The sequence below is a fragment of the Mya arenaria genome, chromosome 4, assembly GCF_026914265.1.
Source record: "Mya arenaria isolate MELC-2E11 chromosome 4, ASM2691426v1".
NCBI lineage: Eukaryota > Metazoa > Mollusca > Bivalvia > Myida > Myidae > Mya > Mya arenaria.
In genome coordinates, this window is record NC_069125.1 from 53,499,377 (window position 1) to 53,516,952 (window position 17,576).

A 17,576-nucleotide genomic window follows, 5' to 3' on the forward strand; every position below is an offset into this window, starting at 1 on the left:
AATCAATAGGAGTCATCTACTAGTCATGAACAACTATGAAGTTCCTGGGTACAAGCTTTCTTTAGTTATTGAGCAGAAACCATTTTTAAGCTTAAGGTCACTGCCAACATAACATTTTTTACCTGAAGGTAACCTTGACCTTTGACCTTTTGATCTCAAAATCAATAGGAGTCATCTAATAGTCATGAACAACTAGCATACCAAGTATGAAGTTCCTGGACCCAAAGGATCTTTAGTTATTGAGTGGAAACCGTTTCTTCACCTCAAGGTCACGTTGACCCTGATCTTTGACCTAGTGACCCCAAATTCAATAGGGGTCATCTACTAGTCATGACCAACTAGCATACCAAGTATGAAGTTCCTGGGTCTAAGAGTTCTATATTTATTGGGCGGAAACGAAGTGTGACGTACTGACTGACTGACTGACAGACTGATGGACTGACTGACGGACAGGGCAAAAACAATATGTCTCCCCATGAATGGGGGAGACATAAAGATATTACACGCAAATGATTTTTACATGGAAGGTCATGATCAACCTCCCTACCAAGTTTGGTGAACCTAGGTCAAACCATTCTCAAGATATTGAGCGGAAATGTTTTTTACATTGGGGGTCGCCGCGACCTTGACCTTTGACCTAGTGACCCCAAAAACAATAGGGATCTTCTACACCTCATGACCAACCTCCCTACCAAGTTTGGTGAACCTAGGTCAAACCGTTCTCAAGATTTTGAGCAGAAATGTTTTTTATATTGGGGGTCGCCGCGACCTTGACCTTTGACCTAGTGACCCCAAAAACAATAGGGATCCTCTACACCTCACGACCAACCTCCCTACCAAGTTTGGTGATCCTAGGTCATGCGGTTTTCCAGTTATCGATCGGAAACGAAGTGTGACGTACGGACGGACTGACGGACTGACGGACTACCGGACTGACGGACAGGGCAAAAACAATATGTCTCCCCCAGAGAGGGGGAGACATAATTTGGTCAGGCAACAAAAAGTACCTATTATTTGAATCATATTTATATGACCATCGTGCTGTATGCAAAATATCTCCTGATATTAATAACTATTCTTACCTTGACTTGTATTCTTAAACTTAACTCAAATTGATATCCAAAAGCATGTAGACCTGTACACAAAAGGACAGCTCAATGAATTTATTGAACGGTATCAAGTTACTTGAATTTAAATACAGTCATATATATTTAATTTGTCCATCAATTTTATTTTCACAGGTAAGAGTAACATTTGATTTGTTTTTATAATATAACATCAATAAACCATGAAAATGGAAATACAGCCCCTCAGGCTTCAATTAGTTAATTTTTGTAAGAGAACATCTGATTATGGCAATGTTATTTACATACCAAATATTTTAGCTGCAGGCCCCATTTTTTCTGTTTATTTCAGTATGTAAGGTCCTTTTGGTTGGTTGGTCAAACAAACCAAGCAGAATGACAGTTACTTCGGGAGTGTTAAAAAAAAAAAATCAGCTTGACATTGAAAAATGGGAACTTCATGGCAGAGTCTGGTAAAGCCTGAAAATGTGAACTACATGGGCAAGTCTGGTAGTAGCCTGAAAATGTGAACTACATGGGCAAGTCTGACAGTAGCCTGAAAATGTGAACTACATGGGCAAGTCTGGTAGTAGCCTGAAAATGGGAACTTCATGGCAGAGCCTGGTAGTAGCCTGAAAATGTGAACTACATGGGCAAGTCTGGTAGATGCCTGAAAATGTGAACTACATGGGCAAGTCTGGAAGTAGTCTTAAAAATGAGAACTACATGGACAAGTCTTGTAGTAGTTTAAAAAATGGGAACTACATGGACAAGTTTGGCAGTAGCATGAACATGGGAACTACAGGGACAAGCCTGGTAGTAGCCTGAAAATGGGAACTACATGGACATGTCTGGTAGTAGCCTGAAAATGGGAGCTACAGGGACAAATCTGGTAGTAGCCTGAAAATGGAAACTACATGGACAACTCAGGAAGAAGCCTGAAAATGGGAACTACAGGGACAAGTCTGGTAGAAGCCTGAACATGGTAACTATGGGGCAAGTCTGGTAGAAGCCTGAACATGGGAACTACATGGACAACTCAGGTAGAAGCCTGAAAATGGTAACTACAGGGACAAGTCTGGTAGAAGCCTGAACATGGTAACTATAGGGGCAAGTCTGGTAGAAGCCTGAACATGGTAATTAAAGGTACAAGTCTGGTAGAAGCCTGAACATGGTAACTATAGGGGCTAGTCTGGTAGAAGCCTGAACATGGGAACTACATGGACAACTCAGGTAGAAGCCTGAAAATGGTAACTGCAGGGACAATTCTGGTAGAAGCCTGAAAATGGAAACTATAGGGGCAAGTCTGGTAGAAGCCTGAACATGGGAAATACATGGACAACTCAGGAAGAAGCCTGAAAATGGTAACTACAGGGACAAATCTGGTAGTAGCCTGAAAATGGGAACTACATGGACAAGTCTGGTAGAAGCCTGAAAATGGGAACTACAGGGACAAGTCTGGTAGAAGCCTGAAAATGGAAACTACAGGGACAAGTCTGGTAGAAGCCTGAAAATGGTAACTACATGGACAACTCAGGTAGAAGCCTGAAAATGGTAACTAAAGGTACAAGTTTGGTAAAAGCCTGAACATGGTAACTACAGGGACAAATCTGGTAGTAGCCTGAAAATGGGAACTACATGGTTAAGTCTGGTAGAAGCCTGAAAATGGGAACTACAGGGACAAGTCTGGTAGATGCCTGAAAATGGCAACTACATGGACAAGTCTGGTAGAAGCCTGAAAATGGCAACTACATGGACAAGTCTGGTAGAAGCCTGAAAATGGCAACTACAGGGACAAGCCTGGAAAAAGCCTGAAAATGGTAACTACAGGGACAAGCCTGGAAGAAGCCTGAACATGGTAACTACAGGGACAAGCCTGGAAGAAGCCTGAAAATAGTAACTACATGGACAAGTCTATCTATATCTGAATATGTGACTTACTCAAGATTTTTATGTGATTAAAAGTTTAACTTTAAATTTCTCTTAGAGATAAAACAGATTGAAGAAAATGGTGTAAATCCCCAATGAATGTTATATCCAATGATTTTTTTCTTTTCAAGGCATGAATTCTTCTGGGTGTAGTATATTTTTGATATTGATAATAGAGACAATTTTCTGCCTCATAGTTTTAGTTGGCAATTAAAGAAATCCAGTGGGTTTTCGGAATTGGACTGGGCCATCCTGATAGGAGGAAAAGGTGTCATTTTGACTTAAATTAGGAATTCCAATTTTGACTAGAAATTACCAAGAATGCTATAAGAGAAGACAGAAAGAATAAAAGAATGTGATATCTGTGATTTTTTTGGATGAATAAAATGAATGAATAAAAAAGCAATGAATTTCTTGAAATTTAAACAAAGTCTTGACAATAGTATGAAAACTTACTCTTTCACAGCATAATGTATGCATAAAAAAGTTTAAACATGTATATTTACCATTATATTAGCTATTTTGGCCTGATTTTGTTTTTTTCTCAAAGTCAACTTTTTTCCCAATTTGCAAGGCACAGGCAGTAAAAATAATTTCAAAATAAATCACTGGATATAGTGCAGTATGTTCTTTTTAAAGATGTGTCCTCTAGTTATTTTGTCATTGAAAAGGAAGAAAGTCCTAGCCACAATAATGTGTGTTTAGGGAACTTCTTAAACTTTTTTTTATATTCTTTTTGTTCCCTTGACACCACAAATTGACTGATTCATACCAATGTTAAATATATTCTTATACTGTAAATCCACAATATTTAAAACTACATTGTTAAAAAAAACACAAAATATGTTTCTCTTATTTCACTAGTGGTTCATGAAACACTTATTTAGATCGGCTTCTGTCAACAAAGCATTGTCATTATGGAACTATTTAGCAGGTATGCATTATATTGCCGCTCGATATACTTAGCGCTGGGATCTGTCATTCTTGGCTAGGAAAACAACAAATGGGATATGGACACATAGAGTCGCCAAAACAAAAATCGTCAAAGACACAGGGACTTAGAAAGTTCCAGAACTAATGTCATCAATGATATTAACAATCTTGATGTCATCAATGATATTAACAATCTTGATGTCATCAATGATATTAACAATCTTGAAGATCTGTATCAGATCAAAACGTGGTCTTCTATAGGATACCATATGACAATTTCGTAGTCCATAATAGATCTGATGAGACTTTTGTACAGAATCAGAAACATAGTTGTGTTCATAAACTATATACAGTCAAGTTACCCTTAGCGGATCATAACCAATAGCGGATCACTCTCTTGTTGAATACACGCTATAAAGTTTATTTAATTGTATTTTTTTCTGAAAATTGGCAGTTATGTACTTTAAAGTGATTGTGAAAATCACAACAAATATTGGTTAAATCGAACTTCAAAATCTTCTGTATCATACGAACGTTCGATGCAACTGTTTACGTGACCCAGTTGTTCCGGCCTCAATTTGATTGCAACATATGCTTTTTCTGAGAACCTTTCGTCCAACTACAATGTGTAAGTGAACAATTTATACATTTTATGAAAGGCCAATATATAACCTCTTAAAAATGCATAACATTCTTTTCTTTCATCAATGAATTGTTAGAATTAGGCGGTCATAATTACGTGTGGGTAATTAACCAATAGCGGACCGCCATTTTGTTCATGCAGTGAGTCTGAGGGGTTCTCTCAACATAGTGAATTTGTACCAGTTTGTCATTGCCGATTTTTTTAAACATAAAACAAACATTGCTGGATACTTATGTTACTTTAATTATGATTATAATATGAATTATAACACACATATCTAATTTAGTTTCAAATGTTTGACTTTTTATTATACATAAATATGATGTACAGTACTGTACTCACTTAATATCATAAAAATGATATTTATCAGCTTTTAATTTAAAAGACGCCTGTGTTTTAATTGGTATCGAGGATTGCCACTTCCATAAGTGTATACCATGCAGTTTGTGATTGTTTTTAAAAATATCACTTGTGTTTTACAGATGAATGAAGATTGAAATTGGGCAGAGTTGACAACATTATTTATTGAGAAGAGTTGGTGGAGGTAAGTAACCATTTGAATCTGGAACAGAACATCACATTAACATTATCATATTGTAGCAGGGTACACTTAAAATAAATTATTTGAAATCAATCTCAAAGTTACTTGCTCATGGTTTGTAAAATCTTTAAAGTTCAGGTGGCCGTGTGGACTAGCCAGCTGTCTTCTACTTTTTTCTTCGTTTTCCTTAATTCTGTATTTAATTGAAATGATTTTCTTTCAGGTACCACCACCACCTAATATATCTGCCATCAAAGCCAGAAGAGGAAGAGACCATGATATCTCCACAGACAAGGAAGCCCATGATGAGTCTTCAGCAAGCTGTTGCACATCTATCACATTAGAGAACTCGATGATAAAGGGGTACCATGTGTACAAGATAAAAACCCCAATAACTGACCCTGTGACAAAGCTTGTTGTGGATAGGGAATATACTTACATCAAAGATAAAGATGCATGCCTTGTGTGGATTCCTGGACTTTCTGAGTTTGATATCACTTTACATGACATGGTAACCGATGATAAAAGACAGCTTAAGTTGTCAGATATAGCTGCCCTTCCAATTGGCCATGTACCATGCATTCTTTGTTTTTACAATGTACTTGATTCGGGTGGACACGTGTGTGCCATCATGACTGGTGAACCGACGCCCAGTTTCCCACCGTGGCCTGCTCCATCTGAGAGTGGTGGTGGCGTTGTTATCCCATGTAAATATGTACTTACAGCAGAAGATGAAGTGAACACTATACAAATGTTAAGAGAAACACTCAAAAAGATGCCCGAATGTTATGTGATGAAAATAGTTGTTAATTGACATTGATATACTTGTTATTGCCATGAAAATAAGGTGGACTAAAACTGATACATAAACTAATCAGTTAATTCATATGTCTTTAGAATGTATTTAGAATTTAATTGGCATTGTTTTGTTTTCAACAAATCTAGTGATAATTCGTTGTTCATTATTTCTCACCTGCAATAAAACTGCTTGATGTTATTGATCAAAGAATCTCCAAATTACAATTTTGATTGTAATAAGTACTTTATATATGGGTTATGGTTTTGTTTAGTTGTTCAATGTTTTATACTCAAAGTAGCTTGAATTTTGATTCAAATTGTTGCATCTTTTGCCATCAATCTTGTTCACTCCAGTTTTCGTGATGTATGTGTATTTTGTTCAGGTTTAAGAAATAGGTTTACCTTATACAGTACTATTTCTAACAGCTTTTAACCTGTTACCTCATATCATTGCATCAGGTTAGTACCATAATATCAACACCTAGCTCAGGCTAGCTGGTCAGAATTTCTAGTCAACTTGTTATGTGTTTATATAAATTATATTTGTTTATATTTTACTTTTTAAATGTCTGTGATTTAATTCTTGATTATAATGTGATTTACTGTGATTTTATGATTCTGTTATCCTCAATCATTGTCAAATTATTTTTAAATGAAAATAAATTATCTCAATCAGCATGAGTTTATTCTATGCATAGAATTAGTAAATCCTATTCATAAACAGTTCACAGATTTACAAGCACATGCATACACAGTTATTATTCATATCCATTTTGAAAATTTTATACAGTTATAAAAAGTCCAAAAGCTCTCAAAATTAACTGGACCTGAGTGTTTTCAGCTGGAAATTTGTTGAAATTATTTAACAAATCGCACATCTTTAAATACATATATGCTATCTCTACGGACTTGGCGTGATACAGACCACCAAATAAGCATCCTATCATGATATCACATATAAAATGCATAAAAGAGGGACTAAATATATTTAACAGAAAAGATAAACAAACTGATTGGCCGTTTTGACAGCTAAAATCTCGCTTGAGAGAACCCCCAATATCGGAATGTCACGTGATCCGTTATTGGTAAATTTGGTTCGCTAATGCCTCATTTACTCGTACATGCAAACAACGGTCAGTTAATCGGTTTCTGCACTGAAATTGAATTATTTTATGTCAATCAAAAGAGGAAATATTTTTCTTTTCAACTGTAAACGTTGCAATCTCAGAATGTAAAACGTTTGTTCAATGCACAGCATTGTTTCCATACTGATCCGCTAAGGGTAACACGACTGTATGATAAAGGCAAATAAAAGAGTGTTTGATAACAACTATAATTTGAGACAAGACAAATATTTTATATTATGTTAAATAGCGTAAAAAATTATTACATCGTACCTTTCTTTTTGGATGAGTTCTATTGTCTAAACCGAACTAGAAAGAACTGAAAAGAGTGATGTTAAGTTTGACATTTCGTAAACATGTTTACGTACACGTACAATAACATTTTTAGACTGCGTTCGTTTTTATATTTTTAAATATCTTCATCTTTCATAAAAATACTGCACCAGTCATGTTTGCTATAGTTTACGACATGAAAACCTCAATATGATTTCTTAATAGTAAATTTTAAAAGCTTTCTAACGGGTAGATTATGTAATTTCTATTTTCAATGATATTTTTTTATCTTAATGATTCAATATCAACCTTTCTTTCAAAATTATAAGTTGCAAAAGTTTGCCGTAAAGTATTCTCCTTGACGCGAGTAAACAATATGGCGTCTGCAAGCACCACAAGTAGCAAAAAATCAGAAAAAGAACGTATGTGGAGTAACATTAACAACTGTTTTACAAATCGAATATTTATATAGTGGCTTTTAATCAATGTGTAGTGAATGTTTTTATAAAATTCCTTAATATTACACAAAGTTGTCACAAAAATCATCTAGCTGAATTATCAACATAGCAAACAAACAGTTGTATTGTTATTGAATACAGCAAACCATCTGTTTGCAGACGTAAGCCATATTCTTAACGCACATTGAATGCAATTGTTATCACACCAGCATTCTGTTTACATTAAATATATTCTAGTAGATAATTTAAGTACTCATGTTTCAAAAACAGATGGTCATAATTTCTATACAGTACTTGTTTCACCACTGCATTGCACTCTTTCCGACCCATCCCCTGCTCCCCAACTGGGGGATACATAACCCCTGGAAATTAAAAATTAAAATAAAAAATAATGAAAATTAGAATTGGTGAGTAGGTGCGCGTGACGTGCCTTTTTGAAAGCAAACCAAGCTCAACATACTTGTATTACCTGTATTAACTGAATTACCAAAGACATTTTTATTGCAGTGTACCTCACATACTAACATATTAAAAGTTTTTAGGCATTTTTAGCTCGACTATTCAAAGAATAAGGAGAGCTATCCAAGTCACCCGAGCGTCGGTGTCGGTGTCGGCGTAACCACTTATGTTAAAGTTTTTGTAAGAGTTTGTGTACCACCTCAAATATTGACATTTGGCTTTGAAACTTTGCACACTTGTTCAACATCATGCCCCCACCCTGTACACAGGAGGAGGTAACTCGATCAAGCATTTTGACAAAATTATGCCCCTTTTTTTACTAAGAATTTATGTTAAAGTTTGCGTACCACCTCAAATATTTTCAAAGTCCATTGACATCTGGCTTTGAAACTTTGCACACTTGTTCACCATCATGCCCCCACCCTGTACACAGGAGGAGGTAACTATATCAAGCATTTTGACAAAATTATGCCCCTTCTTCTACTTAAAATTTATGTTAAAGTTTGCGTACCACCTCAAATATTTTCAAAGTCCATTGACATCTGGCTTGGAAACTTTGCACGCTTGTTCACCATCATACCCCCAACCTGTACACAGGAGGAGGTAACTCTATCAAGTATTTTGACAAAATTATGCCCCTTTTTCGACTTAGAATTTACAGTAAAGTTTGTGTACCATCTCAAATATTTTCCATTCAATTTATGTAAATATCTCAGCACATCATGTATTGCATTGAAATCTAATCTAACAGTGATCCACGCATGTTTCGCTCAAACTTTTCAATCCATACACCAAAAAGCGGCGGAATAGTCGAGTGTGCTGTCTCTGTGACAGCTCTTGTTATTTTTCTTATTCATATATTTTTGGTTGTCTTATCTGTGATATAAAATGTGCTTTGAGGGGTTTGTATATATTGAATTGAGAGCTTTAACTTCCAGTTCCTGTATAGTTGTAATGACTGTTTTCCTTAGAAATTTGCATCAAAAATGGTAGGAAACACCCTGAACTTAATACTTAATAGTATAAATTATTGGAAACAATTTCAAAAGGGGTCTTAGGCCCTTAACCGTGGGTTGACATGAACTCCTCATACTCAAAGAAACTGTTAACCCTGGCTATTTTTCAGTGATAACAATTTTCTGCTGGCAGTGGACCTTAAATGTTACAAAATAAAACAATTGAATAAAATTAGAGTCCTTCTGCAACACAAAACAATATTATTAATTGCTTTTTTATAATCCATAAATTCTTGTGTCTACATGTTCATGTTATTTAAATTATTTGACTAAAATAACCTTCAGGTTTTAAAAATGCACTGGGTGAGGCTACAGAGAAGGGAGATTTGGATAGGGTGAAGAGTTTAATGGAGAAAGTCAATGTAGACAATGATCTTCGCATCAAACGTGAGGGTCTTGGCAAGTCACCTCTCCTCATTGCTTGTACATATGGCCAAGTGCCAGTGGTCGAGGAGTTTCTTCAGGTGGGCACTATTATTTTATCTGCAAACTATTTCTGTAAGTGTTTAATATGATTAAATAGAAGAACAGCATTATTTCTTTTTTAAATCAATGTTTATGCACAAGAATTAATATGTGAATTTCAAAGACTATTTTCTAAATGGATGCACATTGGTATTTAAAATATATCAAATGCTCCTTTGGATTCTAAGATTATCTAAAAATATTCTAATTAGTACTTCATTACTTTCAGTCGGGAGTAGATCCACTGTCACGAATGTCAAATGGCAGGACAACCCTACATGAGGCATGCGTTGGGGGACATGTGGAGTGTCTCAAGCTGCTGTTGAAGTACACAGACAATGTGAATGTCAAGGACAGAGATGGACAGACACCAGCCCACCTTGCAGCCTTTAATGGAGAACTGAAATGTTTAAAATTTCTTGCAGAAAATGGTTTGTATTCTAATGACATGCTGTTGTTTTTTGCAAAGGCTTCAATATCTATAGTACACTTCAGCATTACGACTGATGATAGCATTGAAATCAGATGCATTTAGTTTTACATTCAAATGACAATGATGCCATTATCAGTTTACACACCTTTAAGATGTAGCAACAAATGTTTGTGAAAAGAACAGGTGAGAGCAAATATATATCATTTTTTTCCCTCATTCAATACATAAAAAATTGCTTACAGGAAGCAACCTGGTGTTTGAGGATTACAAAGGCCGTCAGTGTGCACACCTTGCCGCAATGCGGAACCACAAGAAGATCCTCCAGCTGCTGTTTGACCTTGGGGTTGACCTGGATTGCCGCTGTGAGCTTGGAAAGACCCCCGTCTTATATGCCTCTCAGTTTGGTGGTTAGTTATGTCAAATGTTATGAGCCTGATTTTAATGTTGATATATTAACATATTTGTTTTACATCAATGTATTCTGCAAAACCTCAGCTTTTTGAATAAAAAAGTATATTATATGTTTGAATAAAAAACAATAAAATAAAAATTATATGTTTACAGAAAGGCAATTATTTTATAAGAAATGGCAACAAAAATAAAACTCATTCAGTGGTATAAGCTGTAATCTAAAATAAATATTACTGAATTGACTAATATAGTGGTTATATTTTCAAGAATATAAAATTCACATCAGAACCAGTAAAAGTTAATGAGTACAGTTCATAGTTATTTATAGGTTTTATTTTTTACTGATCTCTACATATGTAACTACAACTGCTGTTGTTTCAGCTGTAGAGACACTGATCTTGCTTGTCCAACGTGACTGTGACATCACCCTGGGAGACAACAATGGCTACTTGGCTCTGCACCACGCGGCTAAACACAACCGCCTCAACTGTGCCCGTTTCCTTGTCAAACAAGGCTCGTCAATAGAGGCCACACAGGCAGATGGCAAAACACCCGCTCACATTGTAAGAGACTTGTGGTTAATGCATTGAACATTCTTATGCTATTTTGCATACTTTTGGTCTTGCCACTTACAAATTTACTTATTTCAACAAAGGGAAATGTAATAATTTGTTAAAAACACGACCACAGATGCATGTGGCTTCATTTGATTTTTGCATCCTTTAAACATTATTTTATAGATTTAATCTGTGTTTGGAAGAAACATGACAACAGAATACTAGTACTTCTTTTTCTTGATTGTTATCGGCAGTTAAACATTTTCTTTATTTTTGTACAAAATATTTATTTTGGAACAACTATTTCCAGGCAGCCCTAAATGGTGCAATAGATGTATTACACTGGTTACTAGACAAGGGAGCAGATCCAAACAGCCAGGACTGTAAGATAATTGATTAATAGCAATAAAATCAGGAAAGAAGTCACCTTAATTTTTTAACCAAGAATATCATTTCATAAACAGTTTTTTTATCATTGTTTACCTTTTCTATTAACTTGTTTTATTGTAAATGTAAGAAATGTAAGAGTTTCGTTCCCAACAATATCATACATGCCATATTTTCTGGAGACCATTCAGGGGGATTTGTTCAAAAGGCTGAAAATTCAGGGGGATTTTGGTTGTATTCAGGGGGATTTTTTAGCAGGTCTAAGTTGGCGAAAATTTCAAGTATTTTTAGACGCAAGTATGAAAAAAATGTATTCACATATAGTTTGCTTTGAAAACCTCTTAACTTGTTCATTATACAGAATTATTTTATGTCATGATTTATCATATTTTTATGATACACTGTCATGTCATACTGTAATGCACTTGCAGAACAAAATACGTCATTGGAAAAATATGTTTTCGAGACAATTAAATTAAATTTACCTTCCTCCAAAGTCTTTAAAAAAATTGTGCTTATTTCTATCAGCTTTGATGACTTTCAGACAATAAGAGAATAGAATAAATATTATTAATTTCTTCCTTCCAAAAGAGTAATATTTCTTTGCCTTTGATAATTACTACTAATTAATTGATCACTTGTTGTAAAAGTTTCCTTTTGGAGAGTTTCACTCACATACTGTGGTTTCACTTTGTCATTATTGCCTGATGTAAAATTAAAAAAAAAAAAAAAAAAAAAAAAAATATATATATTATTTTTTAAATTCCGGGGGATTTTCATCTCCCGCCGGGAGATCGGGGGATGGATCGAAATTCCGGGGGATTTTTCCTCCCGCCGGGGGATATGGCATGTATGCAATATTGAAAGAGATTGACTTTTTGTGGGTTAGTATTGCAGTTTTTGTTCAAACATATTAAAGTCATTTGTTCAGCAATGAGATTCATCCAACTTTCAGACTTTGGAAACACGCCGGGCCACTATGCATGTGAAGGTGGTTACCCCAGCTGTCTCAATTGCTTCCTGCAGCATGACGGAGAGATCGACATACAGAACATCAAAGGTGACACACCCCTAGACACTGCACGAAAGTTTGGCCGACCCCTGCTCATGGAGAAAGGAGGTGAAGATATACTGTAGATTGTTAGTTTCGTGATATCCATTTTCCATGATTTCTTGGGTTTGGGTCAGCTTCACAGGTTTTAATAATAAGTGTGGCTATCATTTAGTCATCAGAAAACCATGGTAAATTGAATATTTTGCTAGTTTTTAAATCCATGACCTAATTGGATCGACACAATTGCAAACATTAAGCAAGCAATCTGCATTAAGGAGAAATGCAGTTATGATTATAATTTTGATTACCTCATAAAATTTTGCAGCTTCTTGTAGCTATGTGGCAATGACCTGAATTTAGAATAATATTAGTTATAGTGTTTTCAAGGTATTATTTCTACTTTAAATGCCAAATAATGTGAAGTTTTAATCTTGAATTGTATCAACACAATTTTAAATAACATCGGTTAGCTTGTGGTGATGCTCGCATAGAAAGGCAACAATTGTAATGTTCTTTAGAAATAATTTTAATTTGCTGACACACTAAATGTTTCATTTCAGTAAACAATGAGGATCCATGTCCCCAGTGTTTTGCCAAGTACAAGCAGGTTCAGTGGGACACAATGCATCCCCCTGCCCCTGTGGAGAGAAACATTACCAATGCTGGCTCCACCGCGTACAAAAACCCTGTCCCTTCATGCCCGTATGTAAATTATTGTATTGTACCAACATTTATGTAAGAATTGTAGTTTTGGAGATGAAATCTTCAGTTTGTAAAAAATGGTATGACTTATTAAACTATGACTTAAGCTATCTAAATGTCCTTATACACTTGAACTGTTTATGAATTATAATAACATTTTCTAAATCCTAGATTGATAATAACTGACTCATTTTAATTTGTTCTGTATTTATGTAAAAAATGCATACTGGTAATTATATTGCACAAATACTACCCAGATCTGCTATGTTTCTTTGAAATTGATAGAATACTTCAAACTTTATTGGTTATTGTTCTGTATGTATGTAATATATAAATAATAATATTGTACAAAAACTATCCTGATCTGCTATGTTTGATTGAAATTGATATGACTATTCGTACCTTATTGGTTATTTTTTCTAGAGATGCTACAGCTTTGTAAGAAACTTGCAGTTTGGTCCATATTTTGGACATACTTAATTGAATTGTTTATTTTTTTAAATATATACCCTTCAGCTTCACTGTTTCTTTGTTTTAAGTCTGTGACACCTTTAAAGTTAATTTCACCAAGTTTGTTTTGTTTAAATTTGATGTGTACACGTTCCTATTGATGATTTTGTTTACTGTAATTCAGGTAATAAAAACATAATTTAAGCTGTAATTCAAAGCATATTTCAGTAAGAAAAAAAATCACTATTATTTCCTGTCAACAATTATGCCTGTTTAAATTGGCATTAGCTACAAAAATTATGCCATAAAATATAAAAGATAGTTGAATATTTTGAAAAACATATCAATTTTGTAACTTGAGTCACTTTCCTAAAAAATAAAAATCTAAAAAAATAAATAAATATGATATGGTGGCAGAAGGGATCATATCTGGGTCCCTGCAGGCGAGGACGATATCTGCTTTGTCACAGTGATAGATGATTTTACAATGTTTTATGAAACATATATGCACAATTTGTTATTCATAGGAGAAATTTTTTAGTTGTTTACATTTAGATTCTGTAGGTTATTTGAACAGATTTTTGAGGGAACTCATTTTTATCGACTTGTATCGCTTACAAGTCATTGCTACACATCAGGTTAATAAAAAGAATTTCGGGCCCTATTTACTAATGTTCTGGGTCTGAGTTTGAGTCTCAGACTCAGAAAAGCAAAATTTTCATTTTCATAGTCCTATATCTGTTACATATAATCTGCTCAACAATCAGGCACACATCTTTTGTCAAAATGAGTTATTTTATAGATATTTTGACATGTCTAATAATTCAGTTTTCTGAGCCTGAGTCTAAAACTCAGACCCAAGACATTAATGAATAAAGACCCAGGAGGCTCAATGCAACCAGTAATTCATTTCTTTATTCCTCAATATAAACAAATTCACAGACCAAATAGAGCATGAATAACAATACATGTACATCAGTCAAATAAATTAAACAATAATGAATATTGTATTATAATGTTATCTGTTTTAGGAGAGTGCCAACACAGTTACAACAGAACCTGCGTAAGCATGAGGAACGTCGAAGGAAGGAGATGCCCCCCAAGGTCACCCAGGCACGCGACATGGCAACCAAGTTCTACGGGGAACACCTTGACCCAAATGAGCTGTTCAAGTTCAAGGTCCCGGATGGCAGGGATTCGCTACAGGCACTGAAAAACTTGTAGAGAATGGAAAACCTGCAAGAGAAAACCCTCTCGCAGGGTCTAAGGAGCTCCATATAAGACATATATAAGAAATGGTCATGCATGTACAGTACAAGTATTGAAGTGCTTAGTTGGGACTTTTGCATTTGCATGTGTAGCAATTCTGCTGTTCAGAGATGTTGAGAAATCATTGTGAAATGAGAATGATTTAACATCTATTACTGTTGTTATATAAGGTTGCTATATTATTGCTGTTGACAAGATATGAACATGTTTTACATCACAGTTGCCAAATTTAGTATATTTGTATCTAAGATGTGTGAAACAAGTATTTTGTCTGCTGGTTCATTAACATTGATCACTAAAGCTTTCGCCATTAAATGTGCCTAAATCATTTAGATATATACATTGTTTAAGTATTGAGATTACCTCTGCATTACAAAACAAGCAACATGCCTGTTTTGAGCCCCATTTAAATTGTGATGCATACAGAATGAGAAATTACAAATTATTATTTATCATCCGCATACTGGGTTAAGATAATCATGTACCAGAAGTTATTCTGTGATATTGTGTAGTAATTTTTATTATTTATTGTAATTGATTTAATTTTACATGTTCAAGAATTGCTCTTGTTGTATTTGTTATTTTTGTACAATAAATCTTTTGTTATTAATAGAAGCTTCTTGTAAGACCAACATATATATTCATGTGTTTGATAGACAGAAAAAAACAGTATGCATTGAAAACCTGTGGCATATGAAGGTCACCAAATTCCACACAGCGCTAACTTTCCTCTGCCGTACAGTCATCATTGGCATGTAAAAAGCAAAATCTCTTGAACGCATACAGAATATTTTTTCCCCAAATATGTTTTTTCACTTATGTATTGAACATTTGTTTTAAGATATTTTCTGCTTGTCTAGGGAGGTCACCATAGGGGTACCATAGGCAGGTTACATATCATATGGAAATACCTTTGGTCTTGCTCTTTCTGAGCTTTTAGCTTCAAAATTATGAAAGTGTTTATAGCTTTACAAGCGAGTAAAGCTCATTTACATACACAAACCTACTTGCCATGAATAATGGTAACTCTACTAGAAATGTGTCCAGTGGACACTGCAGGTGTCAGCTGGTATAAATGGTTCATGTTCATACAGTTATGTGTAAAGATTAATAACAAAAAGTGCTGTGGGGCAAAACCTTTCTCAAGACAACCATGTCACAGTGTATGACAGTTTTATCAAGATCTGTACAAGCTTTCCAATTAGAGAGCAGACTGATTAATTATTTTTAGCGAAGGTGCATTGAAAAAACAATTAGGTATGAAAAATGACAGTTCAATGGCTATAACACTGACATGACTAGCTAGTTGCTTATTGCGCTCATCAGTGATACTGCGCTAAATGAAACTGTTACCAAATTTTAATGACTCAGTAGTTACTAGCTAGTTGCTTATTGCGCTCATCAGTGATACTGCGCTAAATGAAACTGTTACCAAATTTTAATGACTCAGTAGTTACTAGCTAGTTGCTTATTGCGCTCATCAATGATATTGTGCTAAACAAAACTGTTACCAAATTTTAATGACTCAGTAGTTACTAGCTAGTTGCTTATTGCGCTCATCAATGATATTGTGCTAAACAAAACTGTTACCAAATTTTAATGACTCAGTAGTTACTAGCTAGTTGCTTATTGCGCTCATCAATGATATTGTGCTAAACAAAACTGTCACCAAGTTTGGTGACTCTAAAGTGAATAAAGGGATAAAAGAGGGGTTGCTAAAACACTTGTAATTGTATGCATAGCTTAACCAACAGGTGAAAGTGGCAGTTGAGTTGCAAAATATCTCTTCAGAATTGTAGGCTCGCATAAATCACTTTCCTCCTGTCATTGAACATGTAATTCTAAACATGTACAAAAATGCTCATGCTTGAATGACGTGCACATGTGCACTTATCCATAGCGTTTCTTATCCGCTCTTTTTATTATAAATGATTTTCAGAAAATTGATGGCAAAAGTTGCGAAACATTCAGGAAGTATTCCTTAGGGCTATTCCAGTTAAACATATGTCCCACCCCAGGACGGCAAAATAAAGAAATTCTGTAGGGGGTAGGTCTTTTTCTTAATTTGCTACTGTAGGGGGTGGTGATAAGTCCAATTTCGCTTCTATAGGGGGGCGTCATTTTTGCTTCTGACCGTATCTGCTCATTTATATTCACTGCCCGATGGTGAAATACCGGGTTTTTTTATCCATATAACATATTTTACCGAACGTCGTGTACAGAATTGGTTTGGATACAAATTTTCGCGATATTACGAGTCGGTTCCGCGGTACCGGAAATCAGAAGAAGTTGCGTCCCTTGACAACAAGATGGCGGAGGCGCCAGAATTTGTAAAGTCGTGGTCGAAGACCAACCTACAAAATTGGCTAGAAACCAATAGTTGCGCCATATGTGTGGATACGTTTCGTGGTAAGTATACCAAATTCATTTAATTGACAACAGTTGTCTAGAATTATATTAGAAATCATAATTTGTACGTATTGCGTAAATGTTATAAATCCGAATGTTTCGTCCCCTTAACATTTCGACCACAAGGTATTTTTAGGTTGTATATAATTACATGGGTGAAAGTTTCAGCCTCATGTGGCTTAATATGCACTTATAGCAACA

The 17,576-nt window shown here is 35.0% G+C and overlaps 2 protein-coding genes across 2 annotated transcripts in view; one reads left to right on the forward strand and one right to left on the reverse strand.

The window, feature by feature from the left end:
* LOC128231765 (metal cation symporter ZIP14-like) overlaps positions 1–7,444 on the reverse strand; it is a 23,530-nt gene extending 16,086 nt beyond the window's left edge. The window contains exon 1 of the mRNA XM_052944945.1: positions 7,306–7,444. The gene's annotated coding sequence lies outside the window, so the exon portion shown is untranslated. The remainder of the gene's footprint in view (positions 1–7,305) is intronic.
* On the forward strand, positions 1,731–15,566 carry LOC128230915 (poly [ADP-ribose] polymerase tankyrase-1-like). The gene is made up of 11 exons (XM_052943341.1): positions 1,731–1,880; positions 5,334–5,817; positions 7,635–7,727; positions 9,524–9,702; positions 9,933–10,134; positions 10,379–10,543; positions 10,929–11,110; positions 11,415–11,487; positions 12,447–12,611; positions 13,106–13,247; positions 14,729–15,566. Exons 1-11 carry the CDS (start codon positions 1,731–1,733, stop codon positions 14,919–14,921), a joined length of 2,028 nt encoding a protein of 675 aa, XP_052799301.1. The 3' UTR covers positions 14,922–15,566.
* The last annotated feature ends 2,010 nt before the right edge of the window (positions 15,567–17,576 follow it).